The sequence below is a fragment of the Phalangium opilio genome, unplaced genomic scaffold (genome assembly GCF_054372755.1).
Source record: "Phalangium opilio isolate 3A_F unplaced genomic scaffold, DU_Popi_V2 ptg000070l_1, whole genome shotgun sequence".
Lineage (NCBI taxonomy): Eukaryota > Metazoa > Arthropoda > Arachnida > Opiliones > Phalangiidae > Phalangium > Phalangium opilio.
Window position 1 is genome coordinate 4653035 of NW_028324182.1, and position 18982 is coordinate 4672016.

At 39.2% G+C, this 18982-nt stretch overlaps 1 protein-coding gene across 10 annotated transcripts in view; it reads right to left on the bottom strand.

Annotated features, from left to right (window-relative positions):
• Positions 1–340: 340 nt before the first annotated feature.
• The window catches only part of sif (guanine nucleotide exchange factor still life), a 98484-nt gene continuing 79842 nt past the window's right edge, over positions 341–18982 (bottom strand). For 3 of the 10 annotated variants that reach the window (XM_089842615.1, XM_089842606.1, XM_089842607.1), the window contains 18 exons: positions 17028–17167; positions 16628–16895; positions 12759–12902; positions 11942–12124; positions 11569–11753; positions 11174–11432; positions 10903–11083; positions 10525–10830; positions 10241–10379; positions 9588–9879; positions 7905–7949; positions 5838–6032; positions 5589–5697; positions 5248–5433; positions 4877–4995; positions 4610–4804; positions 4290–4477; positions 341–4163 (listed from right to left, as the gene is read on the bottom strand). In XM_089842615.1, coding sequence (XP_089698741.1) covers positions 3224–4163; positions 4290–4477; positions 4610–4804; positions 4877–4995; positions 5248–5433; positions 5589–5697; positions 5838–6032; positions 7905–7949; positions 9588–9879; positions 10241–10379; positions 10525–10830; positions 10903–11083; positions 11174–11432; positions 11569–11753; positions 11942–12124; positions 12759–12902; positions 16628–16895; positions 17028–17167 — 4074 coding nt within the window. In that variant the 3' untranslated portion in view covers positions 341–3223. The remainder of the gene's footprint in view (positions 4164–4289; positions 4478–4609; positions 4805–4876; positions 4996–5247; positions 5434–5588; positions 5698–5837; positions 6033–7904; positions 7950–9587; positions 9880–10240; positions 10380–10524; positions 10831–10902; positions 11084–11173; positions 11433–11568; positions 11754–11941; positions 12125–12758; positions 12903–16627; positions 16896–17027; positions 17168–18982) is intronic. The other 7 variants (XM_089842616.1, XM_089842610.1, XM_089842612.1 and 4 more) reach the window with 7 other exon arrangements.

Genomic DNA, 18982 nt, shown 5'->3' on the forward strand with positions numbered 1-18982 from the left:
GAAGCTAGTTCTCATACAAATACAATGACGCTACGCGGCAGCACTTAACAATCACCTACCGATGGGTAGGGGCGCGCGCGAGGTATACTGTTAAAAGTTCCAGCGCCTCAGGTCGCTCACCATCATTTGTACTCCGTCTTACCTCATTTATCTCTGCTCTCACGAATATTTCGGTCTCTCTGAACCAGCTCCTATTTGCGCTCACTGGTGTCCCTTAGAAAAGACGCGTATTCCGGCCTTTGGCAGTACAGGGTGTGTCAACTGTCAATTGAGATAAACTCTGTCGGCATGATGGTTGTTGACAGGCTTTGAAACCACCACCAACGAGCAACAGACCAACTGTTTTCGAGTAGAATTTATTTTTGTAAAAGCTCCCAAACATTCACCCGAAACATTTCAGACGGAAAACATTCTTTCTGTACAAAGAAAAGAATTTTTTCTTTTTTAGTTTCTTCTTTTCTATTATCTACAATAGCTAATGCGACACAGAACCGTCTGAAACATTAAAATACTGCGATTTTGGGGGTAGAGAGGGCTTGGGAGTAAACTTTATTTTATTTTTTTATAATTTTTTTTGCGTCTTGTTAATTTAATTTAGTATTTTTTTCTATTGTTAAAAATTTGACTACTCCATTTGAGGGGGCGGGGGGTGGGAGCTGTTTTTGTTTGTTTGTTTGGAAGAAATTATTAATATCTTTGTTTATTGAGACAACCCTCCCTTTTTTTTAACCATATCTTACCTCTGATTATCCATTTAATTTACTTTTTAATTTTTAAATCGATCTTTTAAAACTAAGCCTAAACTTTTTACATATTTCTTCAACCCTCGATCACTTTTTCCGTTTTAACGCCTTTCCTTCAAAATTGACCTTTTTTACTTGAAGTAAATATAATTATTTACCATCTTTCTTTTACCATCAACATTGTTACACATTTTTTTTAAACATAGCCTCTGTTAATATAAGCTTTTAAAGATTATACACATTCATTAGTTTTTTATGTACACAATCAATTAAATTCTGTTCTTATTGTATTTTTTTTTCTTTTGCTATAATTAGCATACCATTTTTTTTTAATTTCGTAACGTTAGCGTAGAAGTCTCCATTATCATTTAATTTAATTTAATTTTAATTTAATTAATTTTATCCCCGGGGTATTTATTTAAATTTGTTTTGTTTGTTTGTTTGTTTGTTTATTAAGAGACATTACGTAATTTATTTTTTTTTTCTACCACTTTTTAGGGAAACGTAAAGTTTTCTTTTGGTTGATCGAAGTAGGGGGAATCTAGGACGTAACAATATTTTGATCGAAAAATGTTTGTTTGTTTGTTTGTTTAGGGTACGTAAATACTCGAGTATTTTTAAATATGTAAAAAAGGAAAGTCACTGTTTTGTTTATTTATTTTTGGGAAGGATCGAGGTGATTCTCTTCTAATAATTTAAATATTGTAGCTAAACGGTTTTCTTGTTTGTTTGTTTGTTTGTTTGTTTTTTTAGATTGAATTCGCACCTGTACCGCGTGTGTTTGAAGAAAAATCACCTGAAGTATCGTTTCTTTATATTTAAATTAACTTATTTAACTATGCATGGTAGGTTTTAATATCAGTTATAAGTTATATTTAGCCTTTTAAGGGATATTTTTAATTTTTGCATTTAAAACATTGTAATTGACTTAATTATCCTAAAATTAATTTGATTAGGCTAATACTCGATGAACGACGACATTTATCGTTTATTTGTTTAGTTTATTTAAATTTGATCGAACTTAATTTTTTTCTATATTAATTTTAATATTTAACTATATTTTGGGGGAGGGTTTTTTTTTCATAGTTTGGGGGTGATTTTATTTTTTTTTTGTTTTGGACCTAGGAGGATTTTTTTTTTGAGATTATTAGGATTAATCCGCACAAATTTAGAAAATTTTTCCACACAAGCTAATTGGAACGATATAATTAAGAATTTAGAATAAAGACCTAGTATGATGATTTTTAAAAGTTTGTTTGTTTGTTTACCTGCGATTTTCATTTAAACTCTCGAAAGAATTTTATTTTTTTTTTCACCTAAATACTGACGAACACTAAAACGCGACAAAGTTTATTTTTAATTTTTTTTGTTTATTTGTTTTTTTCTTCTTTTTAAATAAATTTGACCAAAAACTCGTCCTTTATTTTTAATTAAATTAGTCTCCTCTTTCACCCTCTCATTTTATTATTTTCTTTATTTCTTTATTCAAAACTCTTTACGAGTATTTTTAATTTTAATTCATTGTAATTTATTTGACTTGCAAAATGTACCTGCCAAAAACTGCCCTAAAATTTATTTATGATAATTTTTTTTTAATAAATCTTGTATATCCTTTAATTATTAATATTATTTAACGTATTTTTTTTTAATTGTTTTTTGAACTGGGATTGATTCAATTTGTTATAATATATAATTTCTTTTCTAAATTGGTTTTAATTTATTTTTTTTTTTGAATTTGTGAATGTAAAAATCCCATCTTCAGGCTTGTTTTTATTTATTTATTTATTTTGTATTGTATTTATTAATTTGTGTATTGATTTGGAGCAGCTTGTATTGGCACTTTATACAAAGGCTTATGTTTTTGGTTTTTTTTTTTTAATATAATAATTATTTAGTTTTTGTTTAATTTGTTTGTTTAAACAACGCGTGAAGATTTTTTTTTTGTAACGTTTCATTTTCATTTTCGAGTTCCTTAAAATTGAAGAAATATTTTTTGTTCTCGGTTTTTTTTTTAAATTATTTCTTTGAAGTATTTTCATTTAAAAACCGTTTTTTTTTTAAATGGGGACGAGCGGGAGAATAATTGTTGTGAATTAAAATATTTGATTCCATACACGTACTTCATTATTTTGAATTGGTTTTTTTGCATTTTGAGTGTTTTGTTTCATTGATTATTTTTTCTCCCCCTTAAGTCGGGTTTAGAGGTTGGCGAAATGGCCAAAAATTGAGAACACCCTTATTTGTTCCTTTAATGTACGGTTCCGAGTGGGAGAGCGTTTTAGTTTTTTAATTTTCGTGACGTAGTCGCTCAAATTCCAATTTTAAATTTAATTGATTCGTTAAGCCTAAATATATATTAATTATATATATTCTGTTTGGTTATAAGCGAGTTTTGGCACGGGCGAATTAGCGCGCGTGTGGTCGCGTAACGTCGGTCGGTACTCCGCTTCTTATATGTGGGGGGTCAGTTTGATTGGCGTTCAACAGTCGGATTGTTTGGAATGGGGCAAGTGATCTTTTTTCTGGGCACTACTCGGGGTGACGTAAACGGATCCTCCGTACTCGTCGTAAACGAAGAACTGCTCTTTGGCGTCGTCTTTGCCGGATTTGCCTTGAGAGGAGCCGCCCAGAGCGGTCGGTCTTTCGGCGGAGCCGTCTCTAGGTTTCCAGACGGGCGAACTGGCGTTTTCGGCGATGGAGGCACCCTGCGGTTGGTAACTGGTCGGCTGATTGCTCGATTGAATCAATTTGGCCGAAGAGCTGCCTGTGCTGGAGCTAGACAAGGTTGACGTGGTGCTGAGACTGAGGGCTTTGGGGGCCCCCAGATTAGGTTTGGTCACCACGTGCACCGCCGTCGCGCGCTCCGATTTGTCCGATTTCAGCGACTTGTTCGATTTGTCGGATTTATCCGATTTGTCCGACTTGTCCGATTTATCCGAACGATCGGAACGTTCTTCCGCGTGACCGATGGGTGAGGGACCGCGCGAAGAAGCGACTCCGGGCCCCAGAGAGAGCGAGAGAGTCGCCGCGGTCGACAAGTCTTTGGAAGAGCCTCCGATATCGTCCATTCCGTCCGCTACCGTTTTGCTGCGAGTCCTGAAGTTCTGGTCGTGCACGTTATCGTAAGTTTCAGCCGCGGATGAGTAGTCGCTGTCGATGTTCCCCGCCGAGTGACGCTGAGCGGTTTTACTCTTCTTCTTCGAGCTGAGAGTTCGCGCCACCCCGCTACCTCCCGCCGCCGAAGACCCCCCGGGACCCGCGCCCGAAGAACTTTGACCATCGTAATACGATTTCTTCGACTGCCCCACCAGTTTCTCGCGAGCCTGCAAAGGTTTGTTCGCCGGGACCGTCATATTACGGACGCTCTCTCGAATGATTTGTCTGATGGTGCGCAGAAACGCGTTGCGGAATTCGCTGGTGCTGCAAAATGAGTTCATTGCGAGAAAAGGGCAAACGTATCTCTTTAATATCCAAACTGTACACACTTCCAACCAATAATAGAGCGGGGAAACACGTCAGTGTAAGCTTAATATTAAAGGGCCGTACCTGTTCGAAAGTTGGTAGACCTTTTCAGATCTCCTCTGTATTTGCGATTTCAGATGGATGAGTTCCCACAAAAAGTGCATGTCGGCGTCTTTGATGCTGCTGGCTCTCACCTGCACCTCCGTCACGGGGATCAAGACTTGATAACGTATGATCTCCACTTCGGACGTGTTGTTCTTGCCGGAACCTCCCTGCGGATATTAAAGCGAGAAGGAGAAAAAAATGAGAAACTCGACAGATTTTTCCCGGAAGCCAAGCGAGACGGATAACCCCGGGGAGAACGGTTTCCAATTCCAACTTATTTCGGTTGATAGTAGTCTTACCATCAATTTCTTCTTCTGGCGGATTCTTTCTTTGCAAAGAAAAACGACGGCGGTTTTGAAGACGAAGCACATGGCGTGCAACTCCAAGCCTTTCTTGATTTTGCCCAGAAACTCGGAAATATTGATCCATTCTACTCCTCCGTAGTACAGCAATTCGCCAGGGCTCAAATCGACGTGCTGAAACAGATATCGAGACTTTTCGGTGTTACGCGAAACCGTGACGGTTCCATTCTTGTCGCTAGTAACTTCCTTCCAATTGTGAAATACCTGTTTCGATGATTTTAAATGTTGCCTAAAAAGATGATCGAAGATGGCTCCGTACTCTTCGTGAATCCTCTGCATTTCATTGATATGTTCGGCTACCCGTTCCATCCCTTTTAAGGCCTCTAACAAAAAAACAAAAACAAAAAAAAAAAATTCATTTTGAAAACGGGTGTATTGTAAGTTAAACATTTCTACAGGGGCTCGTAGAAAATACATCGGTACTTTTGCGCCTGAAAGCTGGTTTCTCCCTCGAACGTTACTTTTGTTATTTTTAATCCTAAACTATGCTTCATTCTATACTAACTCTCTCAATTTCCCGTGGCTATTTACTCGAGGTATTGTTAGATTGAGGTGGTGGGGCGGTAGGGGCTTACCTGCCAAATGAAGATGTTCCTGAGATGTGGAGTCGGTGAGATGTTTCAGCTGTTGTAGCAAGAGTGGATACTTGAGTATCCGTTGAATAGGTTTAATCAGGTACGATTCGAGCGAAAAGGAATGTTGCCCTTTGGGATTTCGCGATTGCAGGAACTCCGCCAGCGCGGCGTTTCCTTCGCCTTGATCGTAAGGGAGAAAAGAAACGGGAAGCAAGATTACGAGAAGAAGCCAATGAAAAGGGGAAAAAAAAGCGCGAGCCAGAATGGCCAGTACGTGACCCGACAAATTCCTGGGTCGAATAGCCAAAAATTAGGAAATGAGAAATTCATGAAATACTTACTGGGGTGTAGGACTTTTTGGGCTTTGGAATGACTCGCGCAAAAGGAACTATATAGCTTGAATTGGTCTGCGTAGTACAGGAAAGAATTTCCCAGGGCAAACAATACGTTCTAATTTGAAAAATAGAAAAAAATAATTAAAGAAAACTGATACTCGAGGAAAATATTCCGTGGAAAGGGAAATTTTTTTCGACAGATAAACTTGTAGACTGGATTATTTTATTTTTAAATAAGAGAAGATCCGCGAATACCTTAAATTGGCTTGGATGATCGAATTTATGAAAGTCCGGCTCGGCGGAGATGGCTTCTTCTAGGCTTTGGAGGAAGACCCTCTGGAACTGGACAATCTCCTGAATGTTCCCGAAGAGGGAATTGATCTCCGAGTTCGACAGAAACGTCTCTTTCTTCATAGGCTCCAAATAATGTTCCAGCAAATTGTTCAAATGCTGTATATCCCCCAAATATACGCACACATTGAACAACACAGACTCGACTGGCAGCTAAACCGGCCCTCGTTGCTCAGGAACCAAGCCTCTTTCCCTATTTAGTTTCACTCGAAACTAGCTCCGTTAACTACGCGTAATATTAGGCCTAATTTCTTAGGATAAAATTAAATTGAGCCACTTAGAAAAAAGAGGCTTCTTTCCCATGTTAAAAAGGCGCGAAAAACTGAAAGCGGATCTCGCCCAGCATACTTCCGGTGGAAATAATTTATATTTTATCATCACTTCCGATTTCAATTTCTCGCCATCCTTAAACGAACGAGAACCGTATCCCTTTATATTTCAGCTCGATGTTTCTGTTAAAATGTTTTCCTTTTAAAAAAATACGAAACATGCAATCTAAGGAAGAAAATAACGAACCGCTCTATGGGTTTTTAAAAGAAAATAATAATGATAATGAGAAGAGAAACCTGTTAACCTCTAACCTGCCATCCTGAAGCTAATATAGAATAAATAAAGGTTATTTCGGAAAATAAAACGAAATTATAAATTGAAGAATAGAAGATAATTGTTCGTAAGCATTCGCAAATTAAATAAATTATTTAAAATAGCCACCACAACAACAACAACGACAACGACGACGACGATTTTTAAGACAAAACACAATGACGTCACGAGGAATGTTAACGACAAACACATACACACGTCACAATCACACCACTTAAAGCCATCATGCCGACGTTTTGGTTACGTCACCATGTTAATATATTATTATTTAATATAAATAGGTTAAGCGCGCGATTTTAATTAATTATATTTTTAGTTTAACTAAGACGGGTTAATTATTAATTAACGGGAAATTATTACGCGCGTTTTGTTTATTACCCTATTTCTTAAAAACCAATTCACCTACCAGAAAGAGCTTGAAAAATGAAGTTTAATTATTATATTTAATAACGGAGTTGGGAAATTATTAATTTTTTTCTTTTATGTTGGGGGAAAATTTGCATATTCAATTAATGAGAGTTTGAAAGGGAAGAAAAGATGGAAAAAGGATGAAAAAAAAAAATTTATGAGAAATAAAAATGAAAAATCCTGTAACCCGGAATTTAATTTAATTTAATTTAATTTAATTGTTTGTGTTTAATCTAAAAATCTAAAATTTTATAAAAATCTATCTCAAAAGATTATATATAGATATATATATATACTTTATTCTGTAATATTGTGTAGTATTATATATTTTTTTTCACTATATCTCGGTTTACACCGAATAAATACATGCGTGTTTCAAGATACGGTAAGAGATAGAGATAGGTCGATAGGCATATTGATATAGAGATAGCAAAGGACTTTGCGGTAATAATTATTTAGGATTAAAAGGGTAGAGTTCAAAGAGATAGAGAAAGTGGCATCCAAGTGATTTAGAGAGGGATTATAAATTGGTTATTTAACTGCGGGAGTTTAGTTTAGAAATATTGATCGCGTATATTAGAAGAGAGATTGAACTCGCGTAAATTGGTAGCCTAATGGATCAATTATTAAATTATAAATTATTGCAACCGTTGTCTTTAATTTATAATTAATATTTCTTTAGGTTATTTTTTTTTCTTTTTCTTTGGACGCGTTAAGAGCGAAAAAACATGGGTTATTATTCAAAAGAGAGAAAGAGATAGAGATAGAGAGAGATAAATGAGAGCAAAAAACTGGATAGGATAGACCGAGATATTATAGATAAGGTCAAATATTTTGAGTACTTTTTTTTTCATTTTGGACAGTTTAAAACGAGACTTTTTGGTTAATTCTTTCTGGTTATTTTTTTATGTTTTTTCGGATGTATAATTATTATTTGGGTTCGCAGGAGCTAAGAGTTACCTTTTTTAAAGAATCCACGTACCACTCGAGAAGATCGCTCATGTGCTGCACGGAGGAGAATAAATAAATCAAGAGAATAACTTGGCATCAGTCGCTTTTGCTTTCAGCCCAAAACGAAAACAACAACACTGGATTTAATTGAATAAATTAAAGAAAGAAAAAAAAAAAAGAAAGCTTTCGTCGCTGCTGCGAGGGAGCGCAGGCCACAGTTAGTCTAGTCTCTCATTCCCCTAAACTTAAATTTAATTCTTACTAAATAAATATTTAAAGGAAAAGTACAGATAACATAATATTATGTCTTAAAAGAAAGGCCTTTTTCTAAATTGAATGAAAATTAAATTAATGATCTATTTTTACAAAATAATTAGAATTTAATTAGCCTTAAAAACGAGGACTACTGCGTCATCCGCCATTGCTTTAGTGGCGTCTGCTAAATTGAACCTTACTATTACCTCTCTCAGCCTGTAAGAATTCAATCAAGTAGGGGTAGGAGGTTCGGGCTAGCAGAAGCCACTAAACCAAGGGCGGTGCAGTGGTCCTCGTTTTTAAGACTAATTAAATGCTAATTATATTGTAATAAGAGATAATTTATTTTTTAATATTTTTCTTCTATATTTAAAAAAGGCCGTTCTTTAAGGTATAATCAAGAAGTGATATCTAGTTTACTAGGGAGAAGGTATAAATTCGCCTCATTTCCAGTTTTATCTCCAGTCCAAACGTGGGTCCGGAGTTAATCCCCGCCTCTAAATTACAACCAGCATCTCATTGGTTCTTGAAAACTCACGTCAGCGCGACGCGAATGACGAAAATTACGTATTTTCCGACTGAGGAGAAGGGAAATAGTCCGGTCTCCTTTTACGACCCCCCTTGTATTTTGAAAGAGGGACACTGGGACTATTTCGCACGAATACTTAGGCAACTTATACGTTCTCCCTAGTAAACTAGATATCACTTCTTGGTATAATGTTATGTTACCTGAACTTTCCATTTAAATAAATGAATGAATGAATGAATGCGTTTGACTGATTTTATGCGAATTGATTTTAAAGTTCACAAACGAGCTAAAAAGTAAATTCAACTAAAAATGTATATTCCTTGGCTTAAAATTAATTAAGTAAAACGATTGTATTTTAAGCCAATTAAATTAGCTAGAATGTCAACTTTAATCTCAATTAATTTCGGTGGAAGGTTCTACGATATCAATTTTATTATAATTTAGGGTTGTGCCAACAGAAATGAAAGACTAGAAAACGAGCGAAGCGTATCGAAAAAAAATTATTCTAATAATTTTAAAATAAACTTATATACCTATTACTAATTAAAGCGAAAATTATATACAAAAAGCGGGTTTTCGTATATAAGTATAAATATATTGGAACGAATAAGGGCCTATCAGGGTGCAATGTATACAAAAACAGCGTATAAAAACTTACCTTGACACAAAAAAGTAAGCCTGACTTTTCAAAATGATTTCACGCGATGATCGAATAAAAAAAAACATATAAGACGCGAAGTAACCTTAATTTGCTATGGTTATTAATAGCGGTATACTGAGGATTGATTAGTTTCGTATACTCGGATGCAATCTTAGAATGAGTTAAGATTACGACGTATTACGAGTTAAATAGGCTCCATAATGAGGTTGCATCTTTGTATGTTATCTGGCGGTCAGAATGGACTCACCTTGACGTAAGTTCTTTCGGTCTCGATGAGCTCCATGATGACTTTCCTCAGTTTTTCTCCGTCCGATAACTGTCTTCCAGGGGTGAAGGGTGCGCCGGAAGCGACAACGCTAGATGAGGCGGCCGCGGCGGAAGTGGTGACGCCAGACGCTGGACCGGCAGTCGACGCGGCGGCGACGGAGGCCGCGGCCTGGGTAAAGGTCGTCGGAGTTGACCCCAAGCTAGATCGACGCCTCTCGAGGGGCGCCCGGCAGTATTCGGTCACTTGCTCCGCCGTCTGCGTTACATCGGCCACCAAAAGATGCGAAAAAGAATAAAACTCCTAATTGGAAGTGTCAAGAAAGAGTATCGACCCAAAAACTATTCCCCATAAACAATTTTTTCCCCCAAGGTCAATCACGTGATCTATTTTTATCCATTCACTATGAAATAAAAAAAACCGGTTTTTTATGCCTGTCAATTTAATTGGGGCAGGGTGAGTTGAAAGTGTCTAAGGCCTACTTCTTTTCAAAGAAACTTTTAAGGTTTGAAAAGGATTTTATCGTTTTCTTTTGGAAGAGCGAGTAAGATGTTAGATACGGAAGATTTCCATTTGGGTCTTAACACGTTGTTCTTATCAAGATTTTCAATCCGTAGGAAACCTTTTCTCGAGTTACCTTTCTGCAGGAATCTTCGATGACTTTGAGAAGGTTATCGATTTGTTGGCAAGAGAGTCCGCTATAGATGTCCTGACTGCTCGGAACCGGAGAGGGGGTCGGTCGACCCGAAGTTTCCGGAGATTTCTCTTGAGAGCCTGAGAAATATAAGCGTATCGGTCAGGCGCGAATCGTTTTCGTCAAAAGCTTCCCTTTACTCGGGTTCACGCGTCGGATAAAAAAGCGGCGAGAAGCTCGCCTTTTAAATCGGAAGAAAAAAAATATAGGTGAAGGAAGACTTACCCCACAGGGGCGACGGAACGATAAGTTTTCCGATCATTTCCTCGCTCAAGGCACTGTCGCTGGGAGGCGGTGGGCAAACCAAAGATTCGATGTAGTCGTCGGTCGTTTTCAGGGGTCCGCCGCCAAAGCTACCACCCAGGCCCAAGGAGCCCACGGGAGTCATGACGTCAGGGGGTTCAACGCGAGCCGATCGCATCATCATGCACAGAGACTGTTCTTCTTGCAGCACGCTCTCAATGTACATCATGTCCAAATCGCTGACGATGGCACCGTTAATCACCATTATTTCGTCTCCCTTCATAAGACCTTGAAAACCAAAAGTCTCGCGCGATATAGTGCGCATTCGCTGGCCAAAATAAAGGCGTACTACGCGTCTACCTTGTCTGTGGGCTAAACTTCCTTCCTCGACGCGACTAACGTAGACACACAACTCGTCCTGATGGTCAGCGTTCTCTACCAGCTCTGCCTCCACGCTGAACCCGAACAAATGATCGAGCGACGTTCGAGCCAGCTCCACTTGATACAGAACTTTGGCACATACTTCTAGCACCTCGTAGGTCTACGATTATAATCACGCCAACAATAAGCCTTAGAATAATTGACCTCCACGGAGACGGGAGAAGATAGGAAGGAAGGATTAGTGACTTACCAAGTTCTCTAAAAGCTCGTTTCTGGGAGGAACGTAATAGTCTTCGCTTTCCTTCTTCTTGCGTACTCTGAGGAAATGATCGTTGGGCGAAAGTTGCTTCTGTCTGCAAGCGCTCCAGACCAGTTCCTCCACTGTCATTCCGTCTCGGAGAGCGACAGTGGCCGACTGATTCTCGGGCATCAACAGTTTGACCTGTTTGTCTCCGGGCATGGGAAGATCTACGCTTTGACTCGGGGTGGTCGACAAACTCAAAGAGCGTCTAAAAAACGAGTTAGCAAGAACGCGTAGACCTGGTTAGTTTCGCCATAGTTAACGGAAGCATCCCCGAGGACGTGCTCGGCGAAGATACGAGGAAAGAAAAAGGGATGGATATAGGGATACGATTATGTACTCACTTGGAACTATTGGACCTGGAAAGCGTCGCTCTGGACCTCCGTTTAGTGGCGCCTCGCCCTGAAAGTAGATTGGTGAGCAGTGAAGGGCTTCGGGCGCACACGTAGGCGTGGAAGGAGGAGACGGTGAACACGCCTAATTTGTTGAGCGTGTTCTTGGTCGCCTTGGAGACGTGGGTCAGAAGGCTCTGTAACACCAGATGCGTTAAGCCAAACATAACGCTATACAAATCGCTCTTTCCATTCGAGTCAAATTTTTAAATAGATCAAACGGCTAATAAACGGTCAAGATAACTGACCCTCCTAAGGTCGACCTTGACCCATGCGTGACCTTACATATAACTAAACGATGGTAAGAAAAATGGTCGCGGCTCACCTTGGGATTAGGAAGTTCGGCATTCTGTAGAGAAGCCATGTAGCACCGTAGACGAAATTGTTCGCAATGTAGCCTCTCCAAATTCTCTTCCCATTCATTAATCTGGTGTGTCAAGCTCTGCTTGCTGTCCATGTCAGCCACCACCGTCAGTTGCAGCTCCGCCATATGCTTCAATTTGAAGTCCTTCGCGTCACAAAATATAAAATAATTTAGGCTCCGTGTTCTTCAACCTTAATTCCTTAATTCGAGTTTCACGCGTGCTTTGGTAAACGGTAAACAATTGCAAATAATCTCGTGTTCTTCAACCTTAATTCCTTAATTCGAGTTTCACGCGTGCTTTGGTAAACGGTAAACAATTGCAAATAATCTCGTGTTCTTCAACCTTAATTCCTTAATCCGAGTTTCACGCGTGCTTTGGTAAACGGTAAACAATTGCGAATAATCTAAGAATAAGCCGAAATAAAAGTTCTAGAACGTATAAAACTGTAAAAATATACTTGTAGATCGGATTAAACCCGAGAAGTCTTCAAAGAAAATAAAAAAAAACGGACTGAAATTCCCAAAATTGAATTACAGTACGGGTGAGTTACATCCCCGTGAACCATAACAAAAAGAAACAGTTTTTTCTTTAACTTTCTTTCCAAGGCTGTGGGGTTTTTAATTTCGAATTTAGCCACATGGCTAAGTTTCCTCACCAAGAAACCCGTTGTATAAATTAAGTAAAAACTTTTCTTTCTTGCCAAAAGGTAAAAAAGATATAGGTTCCCACTGTGTGCCATATTCCAGGGAGAGGTTTTTTTTTCGTTTCTTAACTTACCGATTCTATTTCTTTCTCGAGGCGAAAAATTTCTTCTTGGAGCAAATGCAACGTTCCGGTTTTGCCTCGATGTCGGGCGAAAGCGGCGGCGCAGGCCGAGTGGATGCTATTGATCCAATTCTCCAGTTCCACTTGGCAAGGAGCCTATGGACGTACGACAAGCGATCGGACATTCAAATATTCAAAATACGACTCATTTTTACCCATCTGTCGCCCTCTCTTCTTAACAATACCCGACATTATACAAAGTATTAGAGGTAGAAAAGTTATACCCGAGAGTCCTTGGGACAAAAAACCCATATACTGAAGTAGAATTATCAAGGGACCTCTATTGTAATGAGAATCTTGACTGCTAAGACTCTCACTTATGAATGTCTGGTCTTACAATACGACTAAAAAAACTGCTTCCAGCATTTCGCGATGCTATATGCGTATAATACTTGGGATTCCGTTTCAGAAAAGGGACCTTTTTTTAAAGAAATAAAATACGAGAAAAAAGGAAGAATAACTTGGACGCTGGAAGGATAAAATAGAGTATACCATCCATGCCGAGTATATTCTTTTTTATATCTTATCCTCCAGTTTCGTTTTCCAAGATTTGCCCTTTCAAAAATTTGCCTTTCTTTGCCTTAGCAATCCCGAACCACGACCGTCGGACCGCACCAACCACCAAAATTGCTTTATATTTAATATGAAAGAATATGAAATTTGATATTTCCCATTTCTCTATTGCCTCTTCGAAAGCAATGTGGGCACGAAAAAAAATGGAAAAAGTCACGTTTTGGGCTACCGAGAGAGAGAGAGAAAGAGAGGGAGGGAGAGAGAGAGAGAGAGAGAAAGAGAGGGAGAGAGAGAGAGAGAGAGAGAGAGAGAGAGAGAGGGAAAAACCATTTCGAAGCTCTAGAATAGTTTAGTATGGGCCCCTCGTATTTTGCGTTTTTTTTCTTTTATAGACGAAAACTATTGGGCATCCAGGGTATAATAAAGTTGAATACGGACGATTTATAAAGACGCCAAATTCGCCAACGGTCAGATATTTTCAGGAATAAAGGTGCTAACGTTTAAATTTATTGGGCATATAATAAATAGGCCCCGAGCGTTTTCTTTGAATACACTGAGGCCTAATAATTTCAACATTGAAAAATCCAGTGTCTCAAAAGGAGCGATAGGCTTTAGGAGATTCTAAAATGTCTAAAAGACTACCGCGAAAATAAACGTCTTTGATTTTGCGCCTGTAAGTTGTTTGACCGAAAAGTATAAGTGTACTGCGGGGCAAAAAACTACGGCACTTAGCCGCTTCGTACGTCAATATTTTGGGATTTAAGAGTCCAAATGCGAGGAAAAGATATTTTCAAATATTTATACGGTTCCTACAGTATTCCGGATATCATATTTATTTATTAGAGTTATCTTGAATATTTTTTGATAAAAAAATGAGTGAAAGGATCCAAAGTTTGGGATGTGTATATAGTTTCTTTCATACTATGACGTACATGAAAGCTAGGAAAGGAGAAAAAACCGTGGACTTTGCGGCGAATAGTACATTTTTTTAATTATCACGGGCCAGGTCGTAGAGAGCGGTGACGAAAATGATAAATCCTCGCGCGAGAAAGTGTCAACAAAGATCGGTTTATCTTGGAAAATGAGATACGTTTTCGGATCTCGAGTGGAATAAAAAAGCTAGGAGAAGAGCCTACCCACGACAGGAAACTAGACATAGAATGATACGGTGTGTATCCCTAGCAATTTATTCCCGACCCTAGTTCGGTTACGTAGGGAAGGGAGGGTTTAAGGGACACCGCTCTGCTAAAGGAATATAAGGAAGAGACCCAAGGAATCAAAGGAGGAAGACTTCCTGGATACGCGGACAGAGAGAGCTATAGAGGGGTGTGTGAAAAAGAAATCTCATTTTCCGAGGACTGATGCGTGCACCCGAGGTTTACGGGGTGACGCGTGGCCTCAAAAAAAAACCACGTGAACTTCTCAGCCGGACTAATCTATTCAACTTCGCACCTGGGAGTACTCTTCTTCTTTTTTCTTCTTCATCAGTTTTTTTTTCTCTTTAAGCCTTGGACCTAAATCTTCCAAGGTACTTTTAACGCCATATTACATCGTTAATTTTCCAGACCAGAGTGAGGGTGCGAGGGAAAGAAGTAGTTCTGAGGTTCCTACACAGTTTTCTTTTTTAATTTGCGACTAAAACTATATAGGCCTATTTGAAGAAGTTTTCACTATGTTTTAAGCTGCATGAAAATGGTACATACACCAGGGAGTTCTAGAGTATCATTATTCAAACAACGATTGAACTCGCGTGTTGAATTAGAGATACGAATGAGGTATTGAAGAAAATGTATGTTCTGGGTATAATTTTAGGTATCCTATCGATTTGGAACGTTTTTCCCCCTCATTCTTTTTAGTACCTATTCCCCCGAAACGATTTTTTTTCTTTCAACCTTACGGTTCCATATCCTTTTCTTTCTCGGGCCCGGGTAGGCGAGTGAATGATTAGTAGGAGCGAATTTCAATTACGGCTTTTCCTTCCGTTCGTTGGCTGCAATTTCAAGCTAGTTCGCTTGGCAAAGGTGACGCGGAATAATAATATAATCAGCCGAAGGGGTCGAGGTGGATGGAACCTTCATTTGCCTGCCTGGAGCGATTTTCGAAGGAATCTCGTGCAGTCGAATCCTGGATGCAGATCCGAAACCAAAATGGCGCGTGAAATGAGTTGAGGGGAAGTTCCGCTAGTTGGTAAGCTAGTTGGGAATGACGTAAGGCGTTTAATTACCGGACTGGTATTTTACGCGTACAAGCATTTACCCCTTGAGGTTTAGGTTTAGCTTCGGTCCGATTTTAGGTAAGAAAATATATTTCATTACCGCCGCCGCGTTTTGCTCCTAGTCCTAACTCGACTGATGTATTTTGGGCTAATTCCAACTTCGACTCTTCCAATTTTCCCCCAAATTAAAAGCGACGCCAGCCTGCTTACCAATTTACCACTCGCTTAATGGGTTGGGCATAATAACAGTCGATGCAAATTGGAGAAAACACTCGGTATCGCGACGTATATACGTCTCGCGATTTGGTGGTTGGATTTTAATTAGCGAGAAATGATATTAAATGCTTTAAATCCCGCAAGGATTACGGATCTAATCCAGATGTTTTAAAGACGGGGGAAATAAGGGGATCAATTTCGAAGGGATCTCAAAGGGGATATGAATTTTTAAATTGCTTGAGAAAAACAAACCTCGCGTTCTTGGGGAATGAGTTAATTGTCTTTTGTGTTTTAACATAAGTTTATAAGATACGTTCCATAAGTACGACAATTCCTATACTTCGTAATGCTAGAGACTATTTTTTAGCCTTGTTGTTATCAGGGATAAAATTAATTTTATAAGTAGGAATGGAGAACGGTTAGTATTTACTTCAGTTATTCCGAATCATAGCCCACTCAGTATAGAGCCCCTCCCTCCAACACGTAATGAAAAGTTTAAATTATCTTATTGGCTTAGTTTTAAACTACGTTTTGATGACGTTGCTGACGGGGATGGCAAAAAATACGTAATACCATTTTACCTCTGTCGCTATGACCCGCCTCTTCTTTCATACCCCCACCCCGTCCCTTGGAAGGGGGTCCGGGACTTTGACGCGCGCCCAGATTACTCTGTTCTCCATTCCTACTTCTAAAATTAAATCTATCCCTGGTGTTATCTAATAGACTACAAAGCGAAAGGCTATAGCAGTTCAGTTTGAGTCAGACTTGGTTAACAGAGGGTCTGACACATTTCACGAGGAAGAACCATACTGTATCTTTAGGGAAAAGTATTTATGGCTGATGATGAGGCGCGGTTTAATTGAATAGGGTTAGTTACCTGAAAGAGGTAGGCGTCGCCGAAAGCAGTGCTGAGGCAGAAGATAAAATCCCTTTTGGGATGTTCGGGGATGGGCTGCATGATGGCTCCATCGACGATAATCAAGTGTTTGGGAGTACTGTCGATAGCGCGCCCGTCTCGGTTATCGCACGGGTAAAAGAGCAGCGTCGTCCCCTTTAAACAGACCCAGTAGCCTTTCCAGCCCCGTTTACGAGCCAATTCCACTTGCCGGTGTTTGCGAAGCAGCCATTTCTTTACACTTAGGAACCTACAGAAACGAAGAAAAAGAGCCCAATCGGTCACGTCATACGGATGAAAGGATTCCTAGCACGTTTCTGGGACTCTACCAAGATTTCGTTAAAGACTGACTGAGTGAGTAAGGAAGAAAGTATATATTTACCCGGCTTTCCGAACGGCCCCCGTACAATTGAATGACGCGGCGGCGGCCCCTGATCGAGCTCGGTAGGGCGAATTCCTCGATTCACCGTCCTCTTCGTCGCTAACTGCCGTTGTCAAAGATAATCTATCATCATCGGACATCTAAAGAATCAACCGAAACAAATGATATTTAGTTTAGATAAGATTATAACAAGCGCGTAATAATTTTTTTTTCCAAATATATAAAGAATTTACAAAAAGGAAATACTTCAAAACTAATTAGTATTTTAGAAAGTTTATATGGAAACTTAGATTTAAAAATAGAAAATGAAGGTAATGGACTGAAAATAAATTCCACTTTAAGAACAATATTTCAATGAAAATAGTTTTTTTCATCAGCAAGATATAGTTCAGTTCAAATTATCGAGTATTAATCCCCCTCATTCTTAGAACGTTATCATTATTATTTCAGCTTCTAGAGGCAATTTTTTTTCGCGTAGAAAATGGAGCGAAATAATGGGGGAATGATAAAAGGAAGAAGATAAACAATCGGGCGGCCCGCTAAGGAGAGGAAAGATGCTTTGGCGTACGTATATTTGCGCTCAACGAACCGCGTATACATTGAGAAAGAGCTAGTGAATGTGAATCTCGAAAAATAATTGAGACGAAGGAGAGTAGGATAATAGGCACCATTCTCTCTTCTTCAACCTCCCAGTTCTATAGTCCTTCTACTCCAGTTGGAGAAGACATTTTTCGAGAGCCGCTGCGGGTTCTCCGAGTGTACGTCGCTCTAGGCTTAATTAGCCGTAAAAATTGAGCATAACAAGTGTCAGGAAACAAAACGAGAACGCCCCCGCGGCTACTCCTTACAAATTTATCGCCCTTTTCCGAGCCAGAAGAGAAAAACGCGCGCGAAACAACCATACCACCAATCTTCTTCAGAAATTCTTTCTGGTGCGGCGCTCCAAAACTTCTTTTTATCGCTCGCGCGCCAAAAACTTTCTCGTTTCCCGCGTCGTCTTTCATTATTACGAGACAACTCGTTTGACGTCAGAACTCGGAGAAAGGATTTTCCTTAATTCGTATTAACGCGTTATTCTTCTACAATGACCCATTAAGAGTTTAGAACAAACGGAAGAGTATAGGTCAAAGGTCACGTACTTCTCGATCTTCTAATTTTGGTATCGTGTGCTAGGCCTATATTCTGGGAATTTTGTTCGTAACGACGCCAAGCACGAATAGGCAAATAAACTGAGGTAACATCAAGGAAGGAAATTTGATATTAGTAGTGCTAAATTTAGCTCCGAAACTTAATCACTTCAAGTGTATCTCAATAATCTGAGCAAATTATTGGAAGACATTACATTATTTATTCGCAACTGCAAGAGTATAAAGATGCAGAGAATTTTGGTGTTTTCAAATAGACCATTTTGAAAACCTAAATCAAAGTCCTGACTGACAGACTGACTGGCTGATAATCAACGCCCAGCCCAAACCGCTTGCCCTAGAAGGCTGAAAATTTGCAGGGACGTTACTCATAAGTAGTGGGCGCGTTATAAGGATTTTTCCGATCCGCCGCCATCTTAATAAATGGTGCCCAGGAATGTAAAAAATCTTCTATATGCAACAAAGTCCGCGCGTTTCAACCGATTTCGCAAATATTTAGTACACTGGTTTCCTTTAACCTATAGACGGGCTGATTGGGTTCGATTTGTTGCCATCTTTTTATATGACGGCCAGAAATTTAAAAACCCTTCTTTGTGGAATAATGCCCGCGTGAAAAGTAATAAAAAATGTCCCGACGGGCTGACGGGCAATGCCAAGTGCCTTTGCTCCTAGGGTGCTACAAAAATATTAGTCATCAGTAAAATCTATCCATTCTTTATATCATTTTGATGGGTTACAGCAGAAGAAAATTAGAAACCAACACACAGGGGCGAGGCCGCCATTGGGGTGTTCTCCCTCTCGCCAAGAAGC